At 35.8% G+C, this 17,462-nt stretch overlaps 1 protein-coding gene across 1 annotated transcript in view; it reads right to left on the reverse strand.

Moving 5' to 3' along the window:
* Window positions 1-263: 263 nt before the first annotated feature.
* The window catches only part of LOC120355970 (WD repeat-containing protein 81-like), a gene marked incomplete at its 3' end in the record, with an annotated part of 17,312 nt that continues 113 nt past the window's right edge, over window positions 264-17,462 (reverse strand). Inside the window, exons 1-9 of the mRNA XM_039444744.1 lie at window positions 17,378-17,462; window positions 16,771-16,882; window positions 15,201-15,327; window positions 12,854-13,007; window positions 11,090-11,319; window positions 7,926-8,117; window positions 5,694-6,007; window positions 1,843-2,008; window positions 264-464 (exon numbers count right to left, since the gene is read on the reverse strand). The exon at window positions 17,378-17,462 is cut by the window's right edge and continues 113 nt beyond it. Coding sequence (XP_039300678.1) covers window positions 264-464; window positions 1,843-2,008; window positions 5,694-6,007; window positions 7,926-8,117; window positions 11,090-11,319; window positions 12,854-13,007; window positions 15,201-15,327; window positions 16,771-16,880 — 1,494 coding nt within the window. The remainder of the gene's footprint in view (window positions 465-1,842; window positions 2,009-5,693; window positions 6,008-7,925; window positions 8,118-11,089; window positions 11,320-12,853; window positions 13,008-15,200; window positions 15,328-16,770; window positions 16,883-17,377) is intronic.

Genomic DNA, 17,462 nt, shown 5'->3' on the forward strand with positions numbered 1-17,462 from the left:
ATGTAATTCATCTATACTTTTGCTGTATTGTAAGCTATTGTATATAAGTGTATAAGCCAGTATATATTTTAATCTACATAATAAAGTACTCAATCAATCAATCAATCAATCAATCAACTCCAGAGTCTATTTAAGTCCTCAACTACGTTAACGCTCTGACTCGGAAAGCCAATTTTGTGACTCCAGAGTTTAAAGCCAGTTAAAGTCTAGAACTTAGCTAAATCCCGAGCTCGGAAACCGGCTTTAAAAGTGCTAGTACACACCTTGAAGACGGTGGGATCAGTGAAGAACTCAGGTATGCACTCATCAGGTGTCCACTGTTGTAACCGCTGTATAGAGGAAGGATACTCAGCCGGCACCCATTGTGGCCTCACGTACTTCTGAAGCACGGCCTTGGGAGTCACTCGGCACAGGTAGACGTAGTATGTGATCTCTGAGAGCACGTCTGACACGTGGTGCGGGACCTGAAACAGTTGAGCAATTAAACAATCAATTAGATAAATAATAATAGAAAATTACAACATTCAAACAATAGAAGAAACTGCCCATCTATGACACAAGTACACATAGGGTATAGTTATTATTTAAATTAGGTAGTCTACATTAAGGCTGTGCAAAGGCTATAAATGAACTTTCTACTGGTGATATTTTCCAAAGTTTTTCGATAAGCTATAAAAATGGAAAAGTTTTCTCGGGAAAATTTTTTTTCTGATTATTACTTTTCGAGATATGAGCGCCTGAAGTTTGAATTTTTGGGACAGAACATTTCAAATTTGGCAAGAGTTCAATCCATGAGATTCGGAGGATAAACTCTTCACGGTATTGTTCATTGAATTAAACAAGAATTTTCTGAAAATATCAATTTTTCAATTTTGCACGTACGTCTGTTAAATATGGACATTAACGCCGATTAACAAATCATCGTTAGTTTTACGGATTCATTTCTGTTCCACAAAGATCGGTTAGTTTTTAATCCCGATTAAGTTTTCCGGTTAACTAACCAAGATTTTAACGGTTTCACAATATGGACATTACGCCGATTAACAAATCATCGTTAGTTTTACGGATTCATTTCTGTTCCACAAAGATCGGTTAGTTTTTAATCCCGATTAAGTTTTTCGGTTAACTAACCAAGATTTTAACGGTTTCACAATCCGGCAACACTGTAATTTAACCGACAGTGATGTTATTATTCTGAACCTTAGACCAGATATATAATTATTATTCTATATTTTATATTAGTATTATTCTATAACTTATTCTATTATTCTATATTTTATATTATTATTCTATTATTCTATAACTGGTCTAAGTTCTGAACAAATGGCATAAAAGTGAGGTTATGTTATTGAAGCGGTGACCATTCATTACGCAAGCTCAATAAAAATGTTCTGTCTATCGCCAGTGTTGTGCTATCTGCAGAAAAACCAGATCGAAAACTAACCTCAAAAGTCAGAATCTAATTTTGAATGTTAATATCAGCTTAATATACTTCTCTATTTTATTAACGGATGAAATTCATTCATATATTTAGCTCATACTTTGAATTATGTAGTTCTTTTACCAAAAACTAATTGAAAGACAGCTATCAGTAGATACCTAGTTGGCTTTAGTTGGATTTAATTCCCCGTGAATGGCCTGTTAAATTTTTTTTCACGTCGATTAGTTTAACCGGCGTTATTTTTCGATTTTTACCTTTGTGCAACCAAATTTTCTTCATTTCAGCTAATCGCCGTTAAAATGGTACCAACTAATCAGAATTAAAAAGAATTAGTTTAATTAGTTTTTATGAGTGATCTAATCTTGAAACAAATATATTCTAATATAATAATGTCAGCCCACCTGATTGGCACTAGCATTAGGCGGCAGATCGTAGGTGAGGTCTAGTTGTCTATCACCCTTGTTGAGACGGAACTTGGACCGAGTGAGGTCACGCCAGTTGGCACCACTGCGAGAAGTGAAGTCCGTCACCCACGGGAACACGTGGTGGCTACGGGGGTCACCGTACCTAGAACAAGCAACAAATATTTCGGACTGAACATTTTGTGAAGTGAAGAATTACAAGACTTAACCTATTTCGGACTATATGAACTTAAGAATAGTTCGGACAATACTTAGTGCCGATTGCACAAACACCGGTTAAATTTTAACCATGATTAATTTCACAAAAACCAATCAGAGAAGCCGTCTTATCAATAAGGCCTCTGATTGCTTCTCGTGAAATTAATCACGGTTAAAATTCAACCGGCTTTTTTGCAACCGGGCATTAACCTATTTAGGACTATATGTTGTGTATAACTAGCCTATCTAAATTTGGAAGAGGAATAGCACAATGTTAACTTATTTTTCCTCATCCTACCATTAAGGCTCAACTCACAGCGACTCAGGTCGAGAAGAGACTCGACTCTGGTCGAGAGTATGTGTTTCCAAATGGTGACAATCAGACCAGTCGATTCTAGTCTCCGCGACGTTACCATTTGAAAACACATGCTCTCGACCAGAGTCGAGTCTCTTCTCGACCTGAGTCGCTCAAGTGTGAGTTGAGCCTTACTTATTAAGACCTGAAATTGTTTTGACGTTATCAACTGTAGATTGTAAAATGTACTGTGTTGAATGAAAATATTACCCTTTCTTATCTTACATTATGCACTTATTGTAAGAATAAATAAATAATAAAGATACTGTTTTTGGTGATAATTATGTAGTGTTTTCCATAATAACATGGCAAATGAGGTTGTGCAGTTTTTTAATGATTCAGACCTCACTATAAATTCAAACAAAAGTCATGTCATCAGCTTTGATTATAAGTATCGTCCTTTTCACACCACCATAACACTTGGTGAAACGAACATTGAAAGTTGTACTGTTGTGAACATGTTAGGTTTGTCGATTGATTCCAAGCTTAATTGGGGGGATCATGTGAACAAGATATCATTGAAATTGAGTAGGTCACTTTTTGCATTTAGAAATATTGTTAAACGGGTGCCTAAAACAACAGCAAAAAGTGTCTACTATGCACTGATTGAATCCCACATTGCTTATGGCATTGAATTATGGGGGAGTACCTCGAAGCAAAACATTCAAAGAATTTTTGTTTTGCAAAAGTCCGCAATAAGATACCTGGAAGGGCTCAAATTTCCACAGACATGTCGGGAGTCTTTCAGTAGCCTAAGTATTTTAACTGTTCCATCATTGTACATTTTCAAATCAATATTACATGTGAAGGATAGGTTGAATTCATTCCAAGTTAACTCAGATATTCATGGCTATAACACTAGAGGAAGGAATAACATTTCAGTTGAGAGACATAGGCTGAGTGTATTTGAGAAAACACCTACTTATAGGGGACAAAAGTTTTTTGCGAAACTTCCGGCTGATTTGAGAAGTATTGTTGAAGAAAAACAATTCAAAACAAAACTGTATTCTTTTCTCAGTGAGAAGGCTTTCTATGAGGTTGACGAATTCTTGTTAGAGTGAAAAAAAGTTATTATCCAAATTTTGCAAATTTAATGAATTGTTAAATGTTATTAGAGTTTTATTTTAAGATTGATATTTTATGTTATTATGTTATTTATCTGTGACGTTTTTCAGCTGTATACATTGTTTTTGTTATACTTTTGTTGAGAATAAAATATTATTATTATTATTATTATTATTATTATTAATAAAACACTGGAATGCTGTTGGAATTTTAGTGATATTTTTAGACAACATTCCAGTGTTTTATTATCAGATAACGAAGAATTGCAATAATTTTGTAAGTTAGAATATTTATCTTACCAATCTTCTACGGCAAAATGAATGAATTTGAATTCGTTACAAACACAAATCACCGCACCTGAACACGGACAATTCGTGATAGTCTGTAAGCATCTTAACAGTCTCATCAGACATGTGAACCGTAACGTGAAGGTTTAATCCCTTAGCGGCGTCTCCAGACGCGTTGTTAGAGCTGTCGCGGCTAGAGCACATAACCAATAAATTCATAAGATTCGATGATTCATTAGGTATGAATCGTAAAATCAATATACTGGCCAACAATTCTAAATCATCAGACACCTTAACGTTCATACAACATAGAAATCCAATAAGTCATCGATTCTAATAAATTTATAGGTTATGTGCTCTAGCTGCGACGGCTCTAACCACGCGTCTCAAGACGCCACTAAGGAATTGCACCTTTAGGGTAACCGTCCACTGGAACCGTATTCAACCGATCTGTTCGGCAGTTGGATCGGACGAATTTGCCGGCCGTTAATTCGGCCGAATATGGTCGTCCATTAGAACAGTTTACGTCAGTCTAGTTGCCAATTAGTGAATTAACTACTATCATAGCCTTAGACCAGTTATAGAATAGACACGCTGAAAAGTCTAGCCTCTGAAGCCAACATCTACTGCCATATCACCCCATCGTGACGTCAGCATCGGATAGAAAACTTTACTGCAGAGTTTGTTTACATTGTTATCCATAGCTGATTGTGTCTATTTCAGATGGAAGTAGATTATTATTTATAAAAATGGTGAACTCCCGCTGAAATAGAAATAGAAAACAATGTAAACACACTCTACAAAAGTTTTCTATCCGATGCTGACGTCACGATTTGGCGATATAGCAGTAGATGTTGGCTTCATCGACTTTCAATATGAATATACAATGGGCCGTGTCTATTCTATAACTGGTCTAAGATCATAGCCACCAAAATTTTTCATAAACAATGATTATAATTATTGACATTTTGAAAATTGAATAAACAAATATCCACTTAATTGGTTATTCATTATTAAGCAATCTTTGTTCACAGATTTCTTTGAACATCACAACCATGATATCTTTTGCCTCGCATATCCCACAATGGAACATGCTCTTGAACCAAACTCATCAACTTTTCATTGTCCAAAGTTACAACTTTATAAAAAACAGAACAACTTCAAAAAACAAAAAAAACAAGACTGTGAAACAATTTTAGGTTAGGAACACTTTGTTGTCTCAGCTCGACTAGTTAGTTCGGCCGGATAGAGCCGGAAAATCCCATTCAATTCGGATCGAAAAATTGATCGGCCGTAGACGGCCGAATGAACCTGTTGAAGTGGACGAGCATATTCTATTCCTTTCTTCGTTGGGGGATCGTTCGGACGAGTTCGGTAGTTTACGGCCGATGCTGGTTCGGACGAAAACGGTTCTAGTGGACGGCCCACCTAATAGTGGTCAACCTAATAGAAAGCGGGTTGGGATCCCCCAATCAGGGAACGTAGAACCCCTCGCCAATTATATTATATTCTTTTTAAAGCGAGCGAAGCGAGCCTATCATATTATATTTTTTGAAGCGAGCGAAGCGAGCCTATAGTGAGGTCCACGTTATAATGACAGTATTTGACCAACTTTGGTTTTCCTATCCTTGTCTATCATTCGACAAAGCCGGTGGTACTATCCTTTTCTAGGTCCACAACGGTACCAATTATGTTTTTGACAGTGTAGAAATATGATTAATTAATGCAGAGAATCGGCATCGCTATTCTTCTATCTTTATCCACTGACATTATAAAGTGGACCTCAGTATATCATATTATATTTTTTAAAGCGAGCGAAGCGAGCCTGTGTGCAGACGGCTCAACACATTTAGAATAGAATAGAATATTCATTTCCCCAAAAATACAAGATACAAATGACAAATGTAACTAAAATTTGACCTTACCTCCTTCCAGCCAGCTTATTCAAAGCAGTCAAATAGTCAAAGTTTGAGATTTGACCTCTGGCCCACGCCTCACACAGTTTACCCAGCTCCCCTCTCCGCCATTGCTCGCCAGCTGTCAGCTGATTGTCTCCATCCAACAGCTGATTGTCACCACCCAACAGCTGATTGTCACTCAGCGTCTGCGACTCGGTCAGCTGACTGCTGTCGTCTGGCGTCCGCTGCTGCGTCAGCTGATCGTCCTTGCCGCCCAGCTGATCAGCTGTTGTTGTAGCTGAGGGTGCGTTGTAGATGTTGGCTGACAGTCTAGGCATAACCTGGAATTTGTGTCAAAATATTAGCAATGGATAATCTGTAGTCAGTACTATTATAGAGAAAAGATAGTATACGAAGATATTCCGTGGTATAGGTCGTCTATGTTTCAAATTTCAAGCCGATTTTTGTCAACTCAAGCCGATTACTGTTGACTAATGTCTACTATTAGTGAGTTGTTGGAGTGAGAGTGTAAGAACGGCACAGTATGAGAGACTACCAGCGTCACATAGCTTCACAAAAAACAACTAATAGTACGATCGGTTTGAGTTAACATTGAAACACCTTATACCATGTGATATCTTCTAATGCTATCTTGTTTCTAATGAACAAGTTATTGGTGTTCTCTCCCAAAGCGAGACCACTGTATTGAATGGAATCATAGAGTAAAGATAGCATAAGACCATTGTCATGTAGTTATAAACATGTATTTGGTGATGTCTCGTAGAACGAGGTCATTGTATTGAATGAAATGTATGAGACTAATTTTAATAATGATTCCTGTATCCATAGATTATCAGATATAAGTATGTCAGACAGGGTGATGTATCCTAAAACGAGACCATTGTCATGTAGTAATAAGTTATTGGTGATGTCTTCCTAAGCAAGGTCATTGTATTGAATGAAACCGTAGAGAAAAGTTAGCGTAAGAGAATATCCCATAGTTTTATGCTGCAAATTTCACTGTTAACTCAAGCCGATAGTCCACGTAGTTCTTTGCCGTGAAGCTATGTGACGCTGGTAGTCTCTCATACTGTGCCGTTCATACACTCTCACTCCAACAAAACAGTAATCATAGACAGTATAGGAATTTAATTTGTTGATTTCCTATGTTGGAATTGATTAAATGAAACTAGATGAATGATGAAATATTTTTAATGTTGGAATGACAAAATTGAACTCTGGATAAAATATTGAAAATAAAAATGTTACAAGTGATAAACAAACTATGCCGGTTGAAAACATCACAGGTGGCAATCATATGATTCGCCACAACAGTAATCGACAGTAATCGGCTTGAATGAATAAAAATCGGCTTGAAATTTGGAACATATACGACCTATATATATCATTGGATATCTTCTAATGCTGTCTTTTATCTATGTTGAAACCATAATCTAGAGATTATCAGATAAAAGTATGTCGGATAAGGTCATGTCTCCCAAAATAAGACCATTGTAATGCAGTTATGAACTAGTTATTGGTAATATCTCCCAGAACTAGGACATTGTATTGAATGAAACCATACCTGTATCCAGAGATTATCCTATATAAGTATGTCGGACAGAGTAATGTCTCCCAGAACGAGACCATTGTCATGTACAAATTGATGATGTCTCCCAAAACTAGACCATTATCATTTAAAAATTGATTATGTCTCCCAAAACGAGACCATTATCATGTAGTTGAACAAGTTATTAAAGTTGAAACCATACCTGTATCCACAGATCACGGTATTTAGACGAAACCGGTAGGGGTCATGAAATGTGTGCGCAGTGGCCAGCCAGCTAGATTGCGTCATCGCCACCAATCAAAGTTTTTAATACCAATTGGCAATTTATGAAACTTATTGGTCAAAAACAGATGATTGGATATAAAATGACGTCAGCTACACCGGAAATTTAGCACAAACATGCGCGTGACACCTACCGTCTTCTTCTATATACCGTGCCACAGATTATCCGATATAAGTCGGTATCCAATATTGTACTGTCGGTCTTTGTATCATCTATTGTAGAAAATGACGTTGTTTATAACATTTTTATGTTCCTTGACAATAAAAGATTGATTGATTGATTAAATGTGTCGGACAGAGTAATGTCTCCCAAAACGAGACCATTGTCATGTAATTATAAACAAGTATTAGTGATGACTCCCGAAAACAAGACCATTGTCACGTAGTTATTAAAGTTGAAACCATACCTGTATCCACAGATTATCCGATATGAGTATGTCGGACAGGGTGATGTCTCCTAGAACGAGACCATTGTCATGCAGTTGTCTCATAAGCCGTAACAGCTGGTATATTATGAACAGAGGCTTGGAATATCCACCTGACAAAACGGCCGGACTGAATCTAACGCAGTCTAGCAGTGAGTGTTCGTATTCCAACTCCTGAAGCATAAAAATGGGTCATTAATAGTAATTAATATTATAAATAACTCATAAATATTAAACATTTAATAAGATTTTATTCAATTTATATGTATGACCAAGTACCGAACCACACGAGGCGTTTTTCAGGCGAGTCAACAAGGCACGACAGATTGGCTGATTGGGTTGGCATATCGAGAATCAGCCAATCATTTATTTATTTATTTATTTATAAGGTTAGCAAAAAAATACAAGAATCGGAAAAGAAAAAACAGGCTATTGCCTAAAACTTCTTCAATTTCCTAATTTAGTTTTAAATTGTCCAAATATTAAAGGTTATGTTCATTCAAATTTCTACATCAAATCACATTCTAAAATATAAATTAGAATAAAACAAATAATTTTAAATTTGGATGGATTAATAATAAAAGTTTCTTAAAAACATGAAACAAACTATAATTCACAAAATAAAGAATAAAAACACTTAAATTTTGAGCTCGAAAATATCACATTCACCATAGCTATATAACAGCTGTAACTCATAGAGCTTTCTGTCCTGACGCGCCGTGCTGAATCTGAAAAACGCCTTGTGTGTTTCGGCCCTAACGTAACGTTTCACATGTCCGCTGCGACTCTCAGACGAACAAATAAATCTTCTCTGTTCAACTGTACAGTCCGGGTCAAATCAAATCAATTTATTGCCACAGACAAACACTTTACAATTTTTATCGGCCACGTCAATATTACAAACTATATTATAGATCATATATCATAAGCAATTACCTAAAAATCTAGATAGACTCTGGTTAGAACGCAAACAGTACAGTGCGTCTTATCGCTTTTAGTTCCTCCCTCCCTCTCTCTCCCTCTCTCTCTCTCTCTTTGCAACTACAGATACAAAAATATTTCATCTTAATATATTGTTTTGATAATTATTATACTTTGTAAAATCTTTAGGGTTGTTTTATGTGCATGTGTGAGTGAATGGCAACTTGATTAGATCTTCATTTCTGATAGGTTTTCCTATAGATTTATCTAGTGGAATTTGAAATATTGTTTCCAATTGTATAAATAAATAAAGTTTAAAATTCTCTTTTATTATATGTTATTGTATTTTGATTAATAGTTTTATTTACTTATATATTAATCTTATGTAATCTTATTACATAATATGTAATCTTTTTTTCTGTTCTTATGTAAATTTGTCTTCTTTTGTAAAGGGTTGTGTGGCAGAGAGGACCAGGAGTCCTAATTCCGCCCTAATAAAGGCATATAATCAATCAATCAATCTCTCTACCTGTCTATCTCCGACGAGGAGGAGAAGGGTGCTATCTCCTGGCAAAGCTGATTGAGACCCCAGTCATCGTTAAAACCGCAACGTTACAACCGCATAAAGTAAGTCAATCCGCATTTTATGTATTTTCCTCGGTCCTCCGTATTTTGTTAACCCCTCAAAGTTACCCCGCGCTGTTCAGACTCCAAAAACATCAATACTGTAGCTTTGATCCAGTACTGTAGCTATACTGTAGCTACTGTAGCTATTGTAGCTATACTGTAGTACTGTGGCTACGGTCCTGTAGCTTTGCCTATCGGCGGAGTGCCACTAGACTACAATACTACCCGTTCAAAAACATCGAACATTTTAGAAAATGTCTTTCCATAAGCAACAGATGCTCTTTTGTATCTTCTCAAAAGCAACGTGTTGCATCCGAAAAGATACACAAGGAGCTTCAATGTATCTTTCCATAAGCAAAAGATGCTCTTTTGTATCTTCTCAAAAGCAAGGTGTTGCATCCGAAAAGATACACAAGGAGCTTTAATGTCTTTCATAAACAACAGATGCTCTTTTGTATCTTCTCAAAAGCAACGTGTTGCATCAGAAAAGATACACAAGGAGCTTTAATTATATCTTTCCATAAGCAACAGATGCTCTTTTGTATCTTCTCAGAAGCAACGTGTTGTATCCGAAAAGATACACAAGGAGCTTTAATATATCTTTCCATAAGCAACAGATGCTCTTTTGTATCTTCTCAGAAGCAAGGTGTTGCATCCGAAAAGATACACAAGGAGCTTTAATGTATCTTTCCATAAGCAACAGATGCTCTTTTGTATCTTCTCAGAAGCAAGGTGTTGCATCCGAAAAGATACACAAGGAGCTTAATGTATCTTTCCATAAGCAACAGATGCTCTTTTGTATCTTCTCAAAAGCAGCGTGTTGCATCCGAAAAGATACACAAGGAGCTTTAATGTATCTTTCCATAAGCAACAGATGCTCTTTTGTATCTTCTCAAAAGCAACGTGTTGTATCCGAAAAGATACACAAGGAGCTTTAATGTATCTTTCCATAAGTAACAGATACTCTTTTGTATCTTCTCAGAAGCAAGGTGTTGCATCCGAAAAGTTACACAAGGAGCTTTTTGAAGTTACGTCCTTCAAGCACAACACAGCCTATCAGCTGACATTCGTTCAAAATGCTCTTTCCATCGTTGGTGATAAGCTGCAACTCTCTCATTCATGAAGAGTCTCTGTATGTGGGGACCTTCCTTCAAGGAAGGAAGCTCTGTAGAAAGCTTCCTCCACCTAGGGATCCAGGGTCTCTGAAGCCTGATGTTTTTGCAAAGCCGTAAGGTGGGCCGTCCACTAGAACCGTTTTCGTCCGAACTAGCATCGGCCGAAAACTACCGAACGCGACCGAACGATCCCCCAACAAAGAAAGGAATACTCGTCCATTGCAACAGGTTCATACGGCCGTGCAAGGCCGATCAATTTTTCAATCCGAATTGAATAGGATTTTCCAGCTCTATCCGGCCGAACTAACTAGTCGAGCTGAGATAACAAAGTGTTCCTAACCTAAAATTGTTTCACAGTCTTGTTTGTTTTTGTTTTTTGAAGTTGTTCTGTTTTATAAAGCTGTAACTATGGACAATTAAAAGTTGATAATATATTTATTTTTAATATAATCCAGAAATCTATGTGTGTGTGACTGGCTTTACCTGTATAATGAGGAAATTGCGATCAGTCTCCAGTGTAATAAGAGCGGGTAGCAGATTTGGGTGGGGTTCGAACCCACTGTTAGGTTCCAGCTGTTCTGCGGTGACGCTACTATTAAGGGCTATGATTGGACAACCATAAGCTCTGCTTATAACCTCCCGTAGAACCTCACCGCAATCGATTAGGTTTATTTTGCACTGACGGTCCTGCAATTTGCCATTGAATGACGAATCTGGAAAAATAACATATTTTGTGAATTATTGTAGTATTTCACAAACTTTGTATTTAAGACGCTTAGTGCCAGTTTCAAAAAAAGCCGGTTGAATTTTAATCGTGATCAATTCCACGAGAACCAATCAGAGAAGCCGTCTTTTCAAAAAACCCTTTTCTGATTGGTTCTCGTGAAATTTAATCAAGATTAGAATTTAACCGGCTTTTGTGCAACCGGGCCATAGATTATAAATCGATTTAATAATTGACCGAGAGAAGTGAGGTCTAAGATTCAAGTCGACGATTTGGCATTTCTCTTAATGTTTAAATGTTTATATGTTGCGCATTTACGGCGAAACGCGGTAATAGATTTTCATGAAATTTGACAGATATGTTACTTTTTTAATTGCGCGTCGACGTATATACAAGGTTTTTGGAAATTTTGCATTTCAAGGATAATAAAAAAGGAAAAAAGAGCCTCCTTCATACGCCAATATTAGAGTAAAAATCAGACTATAGAATTATTCATCATAAAATCAGCTGTCTAGTGGACTATAATACTACCCGTTTACAAACAAACGAGCATCTTGAAAATGTATCTTTCCATCAACGTTAGTAGACAGTTGACTATAATACTACCCGTTCAAAAACAAACGAACAACTTGAAAATGTATGTTTCCATCAACGTTGTAGACAGTTGCAGCCAGACCTGATAACAGCGCTCACACTCACATTCCGGGACGACACGTCACGGTACGATAGGACAGAAAGCTGTATGCTTATTAAGGATTTTTTCAAGACATTTTAAATTGATGAATTATCTATTAATTTTTGAGAAAACATAACAACAGGTCAATGTAAATTACTGAGCGCGAGGTCTACTGTTCACAGAACTACTAGTAAGAATATAGTCACAAACTTAATCCAATTCTAAGGATATGATTTATGGTTGGAAAGAGGAAGTAATTTCCAATAAGATTCATAAAACTTGGTCCTTTGTTTGACGTTTTTGAACTTTTTATGAGCATTCAAACTGTTTGAAATTGGGCTTTGAACTCGACGAATTTACTTATGTTAACTTTGAGCGCTCATAGAACGTTCATAAACGTCAAACAAAGGAATACATTATATGGATCTTATTGGAAATTTCTTTCTCTTTCCAACCATATCCTTAGAATGTTTCAAAACTATTTGAAATTTGGATTATTTGAACTCGACGAATTTACTTATGTCAACTTTGAGCACTCATAGAACGTTCATAAACGTTAAAGGAAGAATAAATTATTTGGATCTAATTGGAAATTTCTTCTTCTTTCAGCCATATCCTTAAAATCAGATTTTGACTTATAATTTTCTAGTTATCGACGTTTTTGAAAAATATCGAAACATCTATATACCATATCTCAAAAACTAAGGTCGATATAAAACAATTTTAGACATTTTTTGTTGCAAATTCATGTAGAATTTATGGTCTTCGGCTTTTACAACTTTTGTGGAACACTCTGTATTAAGTGTAGCCGGGTCTATAGAATTTAGGTGACCTTCGAACCACTTACTCGAGTACTTTTTGTAGGCCTCCTTCCAGATATTCTTATAGTTAGTTTGTGCCACATAGCTGCAGGTCTGAGAAAAGGTCAACTGAACATCAGGTTTAGCTCCCGACCTGGCTCTAGGCAGAGGGATCACAGTTTTATTTGGCTTATCTATCACCTGCAAATCATAGAGGAAATGTGATAAATATTAACAAACACTAAAATATAAAATGGAGAAACTCTTTATTTTATAATATTTTTATTTTAAAAAAATTATAGGAAACGTATTTGTTGCTAGAAAGAGAGGCGAATAAGATTGACTTGATAGTGAATGAAAGAAAAATGAGGTATATGAAAATATCAAGTAGTCAAGCAAGAAGAGTTCCACAAAACCTCCGAATTGGAAATAAAATCTTTCAAGGTGTAAGGAACTTCAGCTACTTGGGGGTTGAACTAAATAACGAGAACAAGATGGGTTACAACATAAAGCAAAGAGTATTGGCTGGAAAATAGAGCATACTTCAGTAACATGAAACTTTTGAAGAACAGGCTCATATGTACAAACACTAAGGCATTGATAAAAGGCCGAAATATTGTAAAATTTATAAAGGCACATCGGCTTAGATGGTTTGGACATATCTGTAGAATGAACGAAACAGAATGCCTTAAATAATATTCAAGGAGAGGCTACATTCAAGAAGAAAGATAGGAAGGCCGAGAATAAGATGGGAAGATGAAGTGAGAGACGATCTCCAAAAAAATGGGATATAGAGGATGGAGACAATTAACAGAGGACCGAGAAGCGTGGAGAGCTGTAGTGGAGGCGGCCAAAGCTCATATTGGGCTGTAGTGCTGAAAAAAAAATTATTCTTACAATAAGTGCATAATGTGAGATAAGAAAAGATAACATTTTTATTCAACACAGTACATTTTTTACAATCTACAGTTGATAACGTCAAAACAATGTCAGGTCTTAATAAGTAAGGCTCAACTCACACTTACGCGACTCAGGTCGAGAAGAGACTCGACTCTAGTCGAGAGCATGTGTTTTCAAATGGTGACGTCGCGCAGACTAGAGTCGACTGGTCTGAGTGTCACCATTTGGAAACACATGCTCTCGACTAGAATCGAGTCTCTTCTCGATGCAGCATGTGTTTTCAAATGGTGACACTCAGACCAGTCGACTCTAGTCTCCGCGACCTCACGACTGTGAGACTGAGTCGAGCGTCGACTCGACATGTTGGTCGAGCCTCAACTTGAGTTGCATTTTTAATGAAAGTGAGGTTATTTTTGATGGAAGTGATGTTTTATTATTTTAGATAAGACAATGGCCCATATGAATAGAACCAGAGCAAACGCTCATGAGCAAGAGCATGGAGCATAAGGTTTTGCTCATGAGCAAAAGGTAGAAGCAAAAGCATTTGTTTATTTTTATATGAATAAGCTTTACCTTATGCTCCTGAATTCTGGAGCAAATGCTCACTTATTTTGAAGATTTTTCATCAGCTGATTCGCTTTTGTAGCCTTACTTTGTTTTTATAGCTCACGGAAGCGCTAAATATGCACGTAGGGGGCACCGCTTGTGTTCGCGTCGTCTGCTGTTTTCTATTTTTATGATTAGAGTTTTAGGTTAGTTGAGTTTAGAATTTTGAAATAATAGCGTGAAAAATGTCATCTCTATAATAATCTTCAGCATATTCTTATAATATCAATACCCTTCTTATAATCGTCTACACTCTCATCTTCTTAAATGCCTATTTCCTATTTTGTGATGGCTATCTTTATATCAGGTAGCTAGCTATCTTTTGTACGGTATTTATTCTTTTGTAGGAATAATGGTGATATATATCATGGTTGAATCTAAAAAGAGTTTTATAGTTCTCAACTATTGGTTGTGGTCGTATCTGGTATAGTTTCCTCTTCCTCATACGAATTAGTTGAGCCATTTTACTATGAGAAAAAGGTGATAAGCTGCTCTAGACTAGACTCACCTTTTTTGAAGCATTTACTTCAAAAGTTGAGCAAATGCTCTAGTTTATTCATACAATTTTGAGTATAAGCTTTTACTTTTGAGCAAATGCTCAAACTATTTTTTTGATGAGCATGAGCAAAAGGTTTTGCTCACGTTTATTCATAGAAAATGAAGCAAATGCTCCATATTTTAGAAGTGTAAGCAAATGTTCAACTTTATTCATATGGCCCATTATCGATTCAATTTCACCTTAATATGGAGAAATTCTACAATACCTCTGTTCATAGTGTAGATTTTGAATAAGTTAAACCAGTCTAAAAAAGTCTGAACTCGTCCTTTTTAAATATGGTAGTGTAACTACAATACAATAGATTAATTAATTAATAGATTTGCACTTACAGTAATTAAAAGTTTTTGCCACAGGGGACCGAAGTTCTCTCCCTGCTTTAACCAAGCACAAACTTCAGCGGCGCTAAGTTTATCATGCTTAACAAATTGGGACAGCTCCCCGGCGGTCAAAATGCTCCTGTAAAAGTTACAAAAATAATATCAAAGAAGTTAATTTGATAAGAACCAATAAGGCAATAAAATAAAGGGAAGAATTGGCTTATACACGTACAAAATTGAGTTCAATCAAGTTAATTAGATAAGAAACCAATTGTGCTATGAAATAATGATCTATAATAAAGGAAAGAATCTACTTAATACACGTACTACGGGATAGGAAATTCACGAATGACGCATCATCATGTCTCAACTACTGGACTGATTAACTTGATATTTTGCATATTGATTCTCAATTTATTGAGGATGGTTGTAGGCCTGTTTTAAATTCTTCAAGGCTTCAGTAGGACAAGTATTAATTAGACCCTTGCGGAGCATGGGTTACCTGCTAGTAATAGAATAGAATTTATTTATTTATTCATAAATTGATACATGGTTACACTATCATTTTCAACTATGAATGATTAAAATATAAGCATTAAGATTATCTCGGGTGAAAAGTTAGCCAAGTCAACAAAAAGGCTCAACTCACACTTACGCGACTCAGGTAGAGAAGAGACTCGACTCTAGTTGAGAGCATGTGTTTTCAAATGGTGACGTCGCGGAGACTAGAATCGACTGGTCTGAGTGTCACCATTTGGAAACACATGCTCTCCACTAGAGTCCAGTCTCTTCTCCACCTGAGTCGCGTAATAATTGTGAGTTGAGCCTAACCAATAAAGCAATGTGGCTATATAATGAGGTACACGTTAGAATGACAGCTTGTGTTTATACTTTGATATATCAAAATGATCGTGTTTATACTTTACAGCTGGCTATACGTCAGCTTATGAATTTCGGGGATGCGATCTTTTGATTTTCCAAAGAATCACTCGCTCACTTTTTACCATCCACAGACGACGAAAGTCTCAGCTGTTTCAGCCAAGGATGAATTATCCTTTTAATTTCGTTCAGCGAGTTTTCCCAAGGATGAGACCTAGAGCAATCGAATTTTTATATCATACATAAACCTACTATTTTCCAAATTTTGTGAAAATCGTTAGAGCCGTTTTCGAGATCCGTTGAACATAAGTAACCAGATATAAATATATAAACATACAGAAATTGCTTGCTTAATATAATAGGATTAAATTGCTGTAGGCCTAATTGTTATTAATTATTATTGTGTTACTGTTTTTTAGTGTTTATTGTGTTCATTTTTGTTAATATTTTTAATTTCTATCATGGATATGTCGTTCGGTACCGCTGGCCTTCTTTATTGGGAACGCAGTGTGGATGGCAAGTCCAACGCATCCAAGCTTACCAGGATGGGCCAGCGACTAGAACAATATGTGGACTATACATTATAGATTTAAAGAGTTTCTTTAATTAATAATCAGTACTAATAATCTAATACCGTTCTAATAATCTAATCTAACTAATTATCTTAATTAATAGAGATCTGCATAAGGATTTGAAATCTTACCTGAGCCATGAAATATGTACGATGCATTTTACTCTTTCAGGTCTCGAATGAGCTGTCATATACTCATATGGAATTTGTAGTTCTTGATTGACAACATGCGAAGCGTCCATGACTGAAAATTGAATCAAAATTTGTAATCTTATTTTTTAGTTGAGAATCTATGGTGATATTGAAGGTTAAGAAGAGAAGATTGGAAAACTAAATTTAGTGTAGGTACGGCATGTTATGTTACTGTAATCATAACCTAAAATATTGAAATAACTAGAAATAGGTTTTTGAAAACAATAAATTGAATTAAAAGTGAGAATACTTATAGTATAGTCTGGTACACTATAGATTGAGTCACGGATATTAGATGATACTTGAATAGATAGTACAACAATAAATTGAATAAATTAGTCATGGTAAAAGCTAGATTGCTTTCATTTCATCAACATATTACCTAGATAAAAATGATAGATTTTAAGGGAAATACAAGTGAAAACAATAACATAAAATAAAAAACAATATTTAATGCATTTGAGAATAAATATTTCAAGTATTTTAAAGGAATTCACTCTAAATAAAATATATTTGACAGACAATTTTCAAGTCTACCACAACTTACCATTATTTCCTTATGTTACATTTATGTTTAAATGACTGTACAATTGGAATGTAACTATCAGCTTAAATAATATATCATTTGGAAT

The sequence above is a fragment of the Nilaparvata lugens genome, unplaced genomic scaffold (assembly GCF_014356525.2).
Source record: "Nilaparvata lugens isolate BPH unplaced genomic scaffold, ASM1435652v1 scaffold5399, whole genome shotgun sequence".
Taxonomy (NCBI): domain Eukaryota; kingdom Metazoa; phylum Arthropoda; class Insecta; order Hemiptera; family Delphacidae; genus Nilaparvata; species Nilaparvata lugens.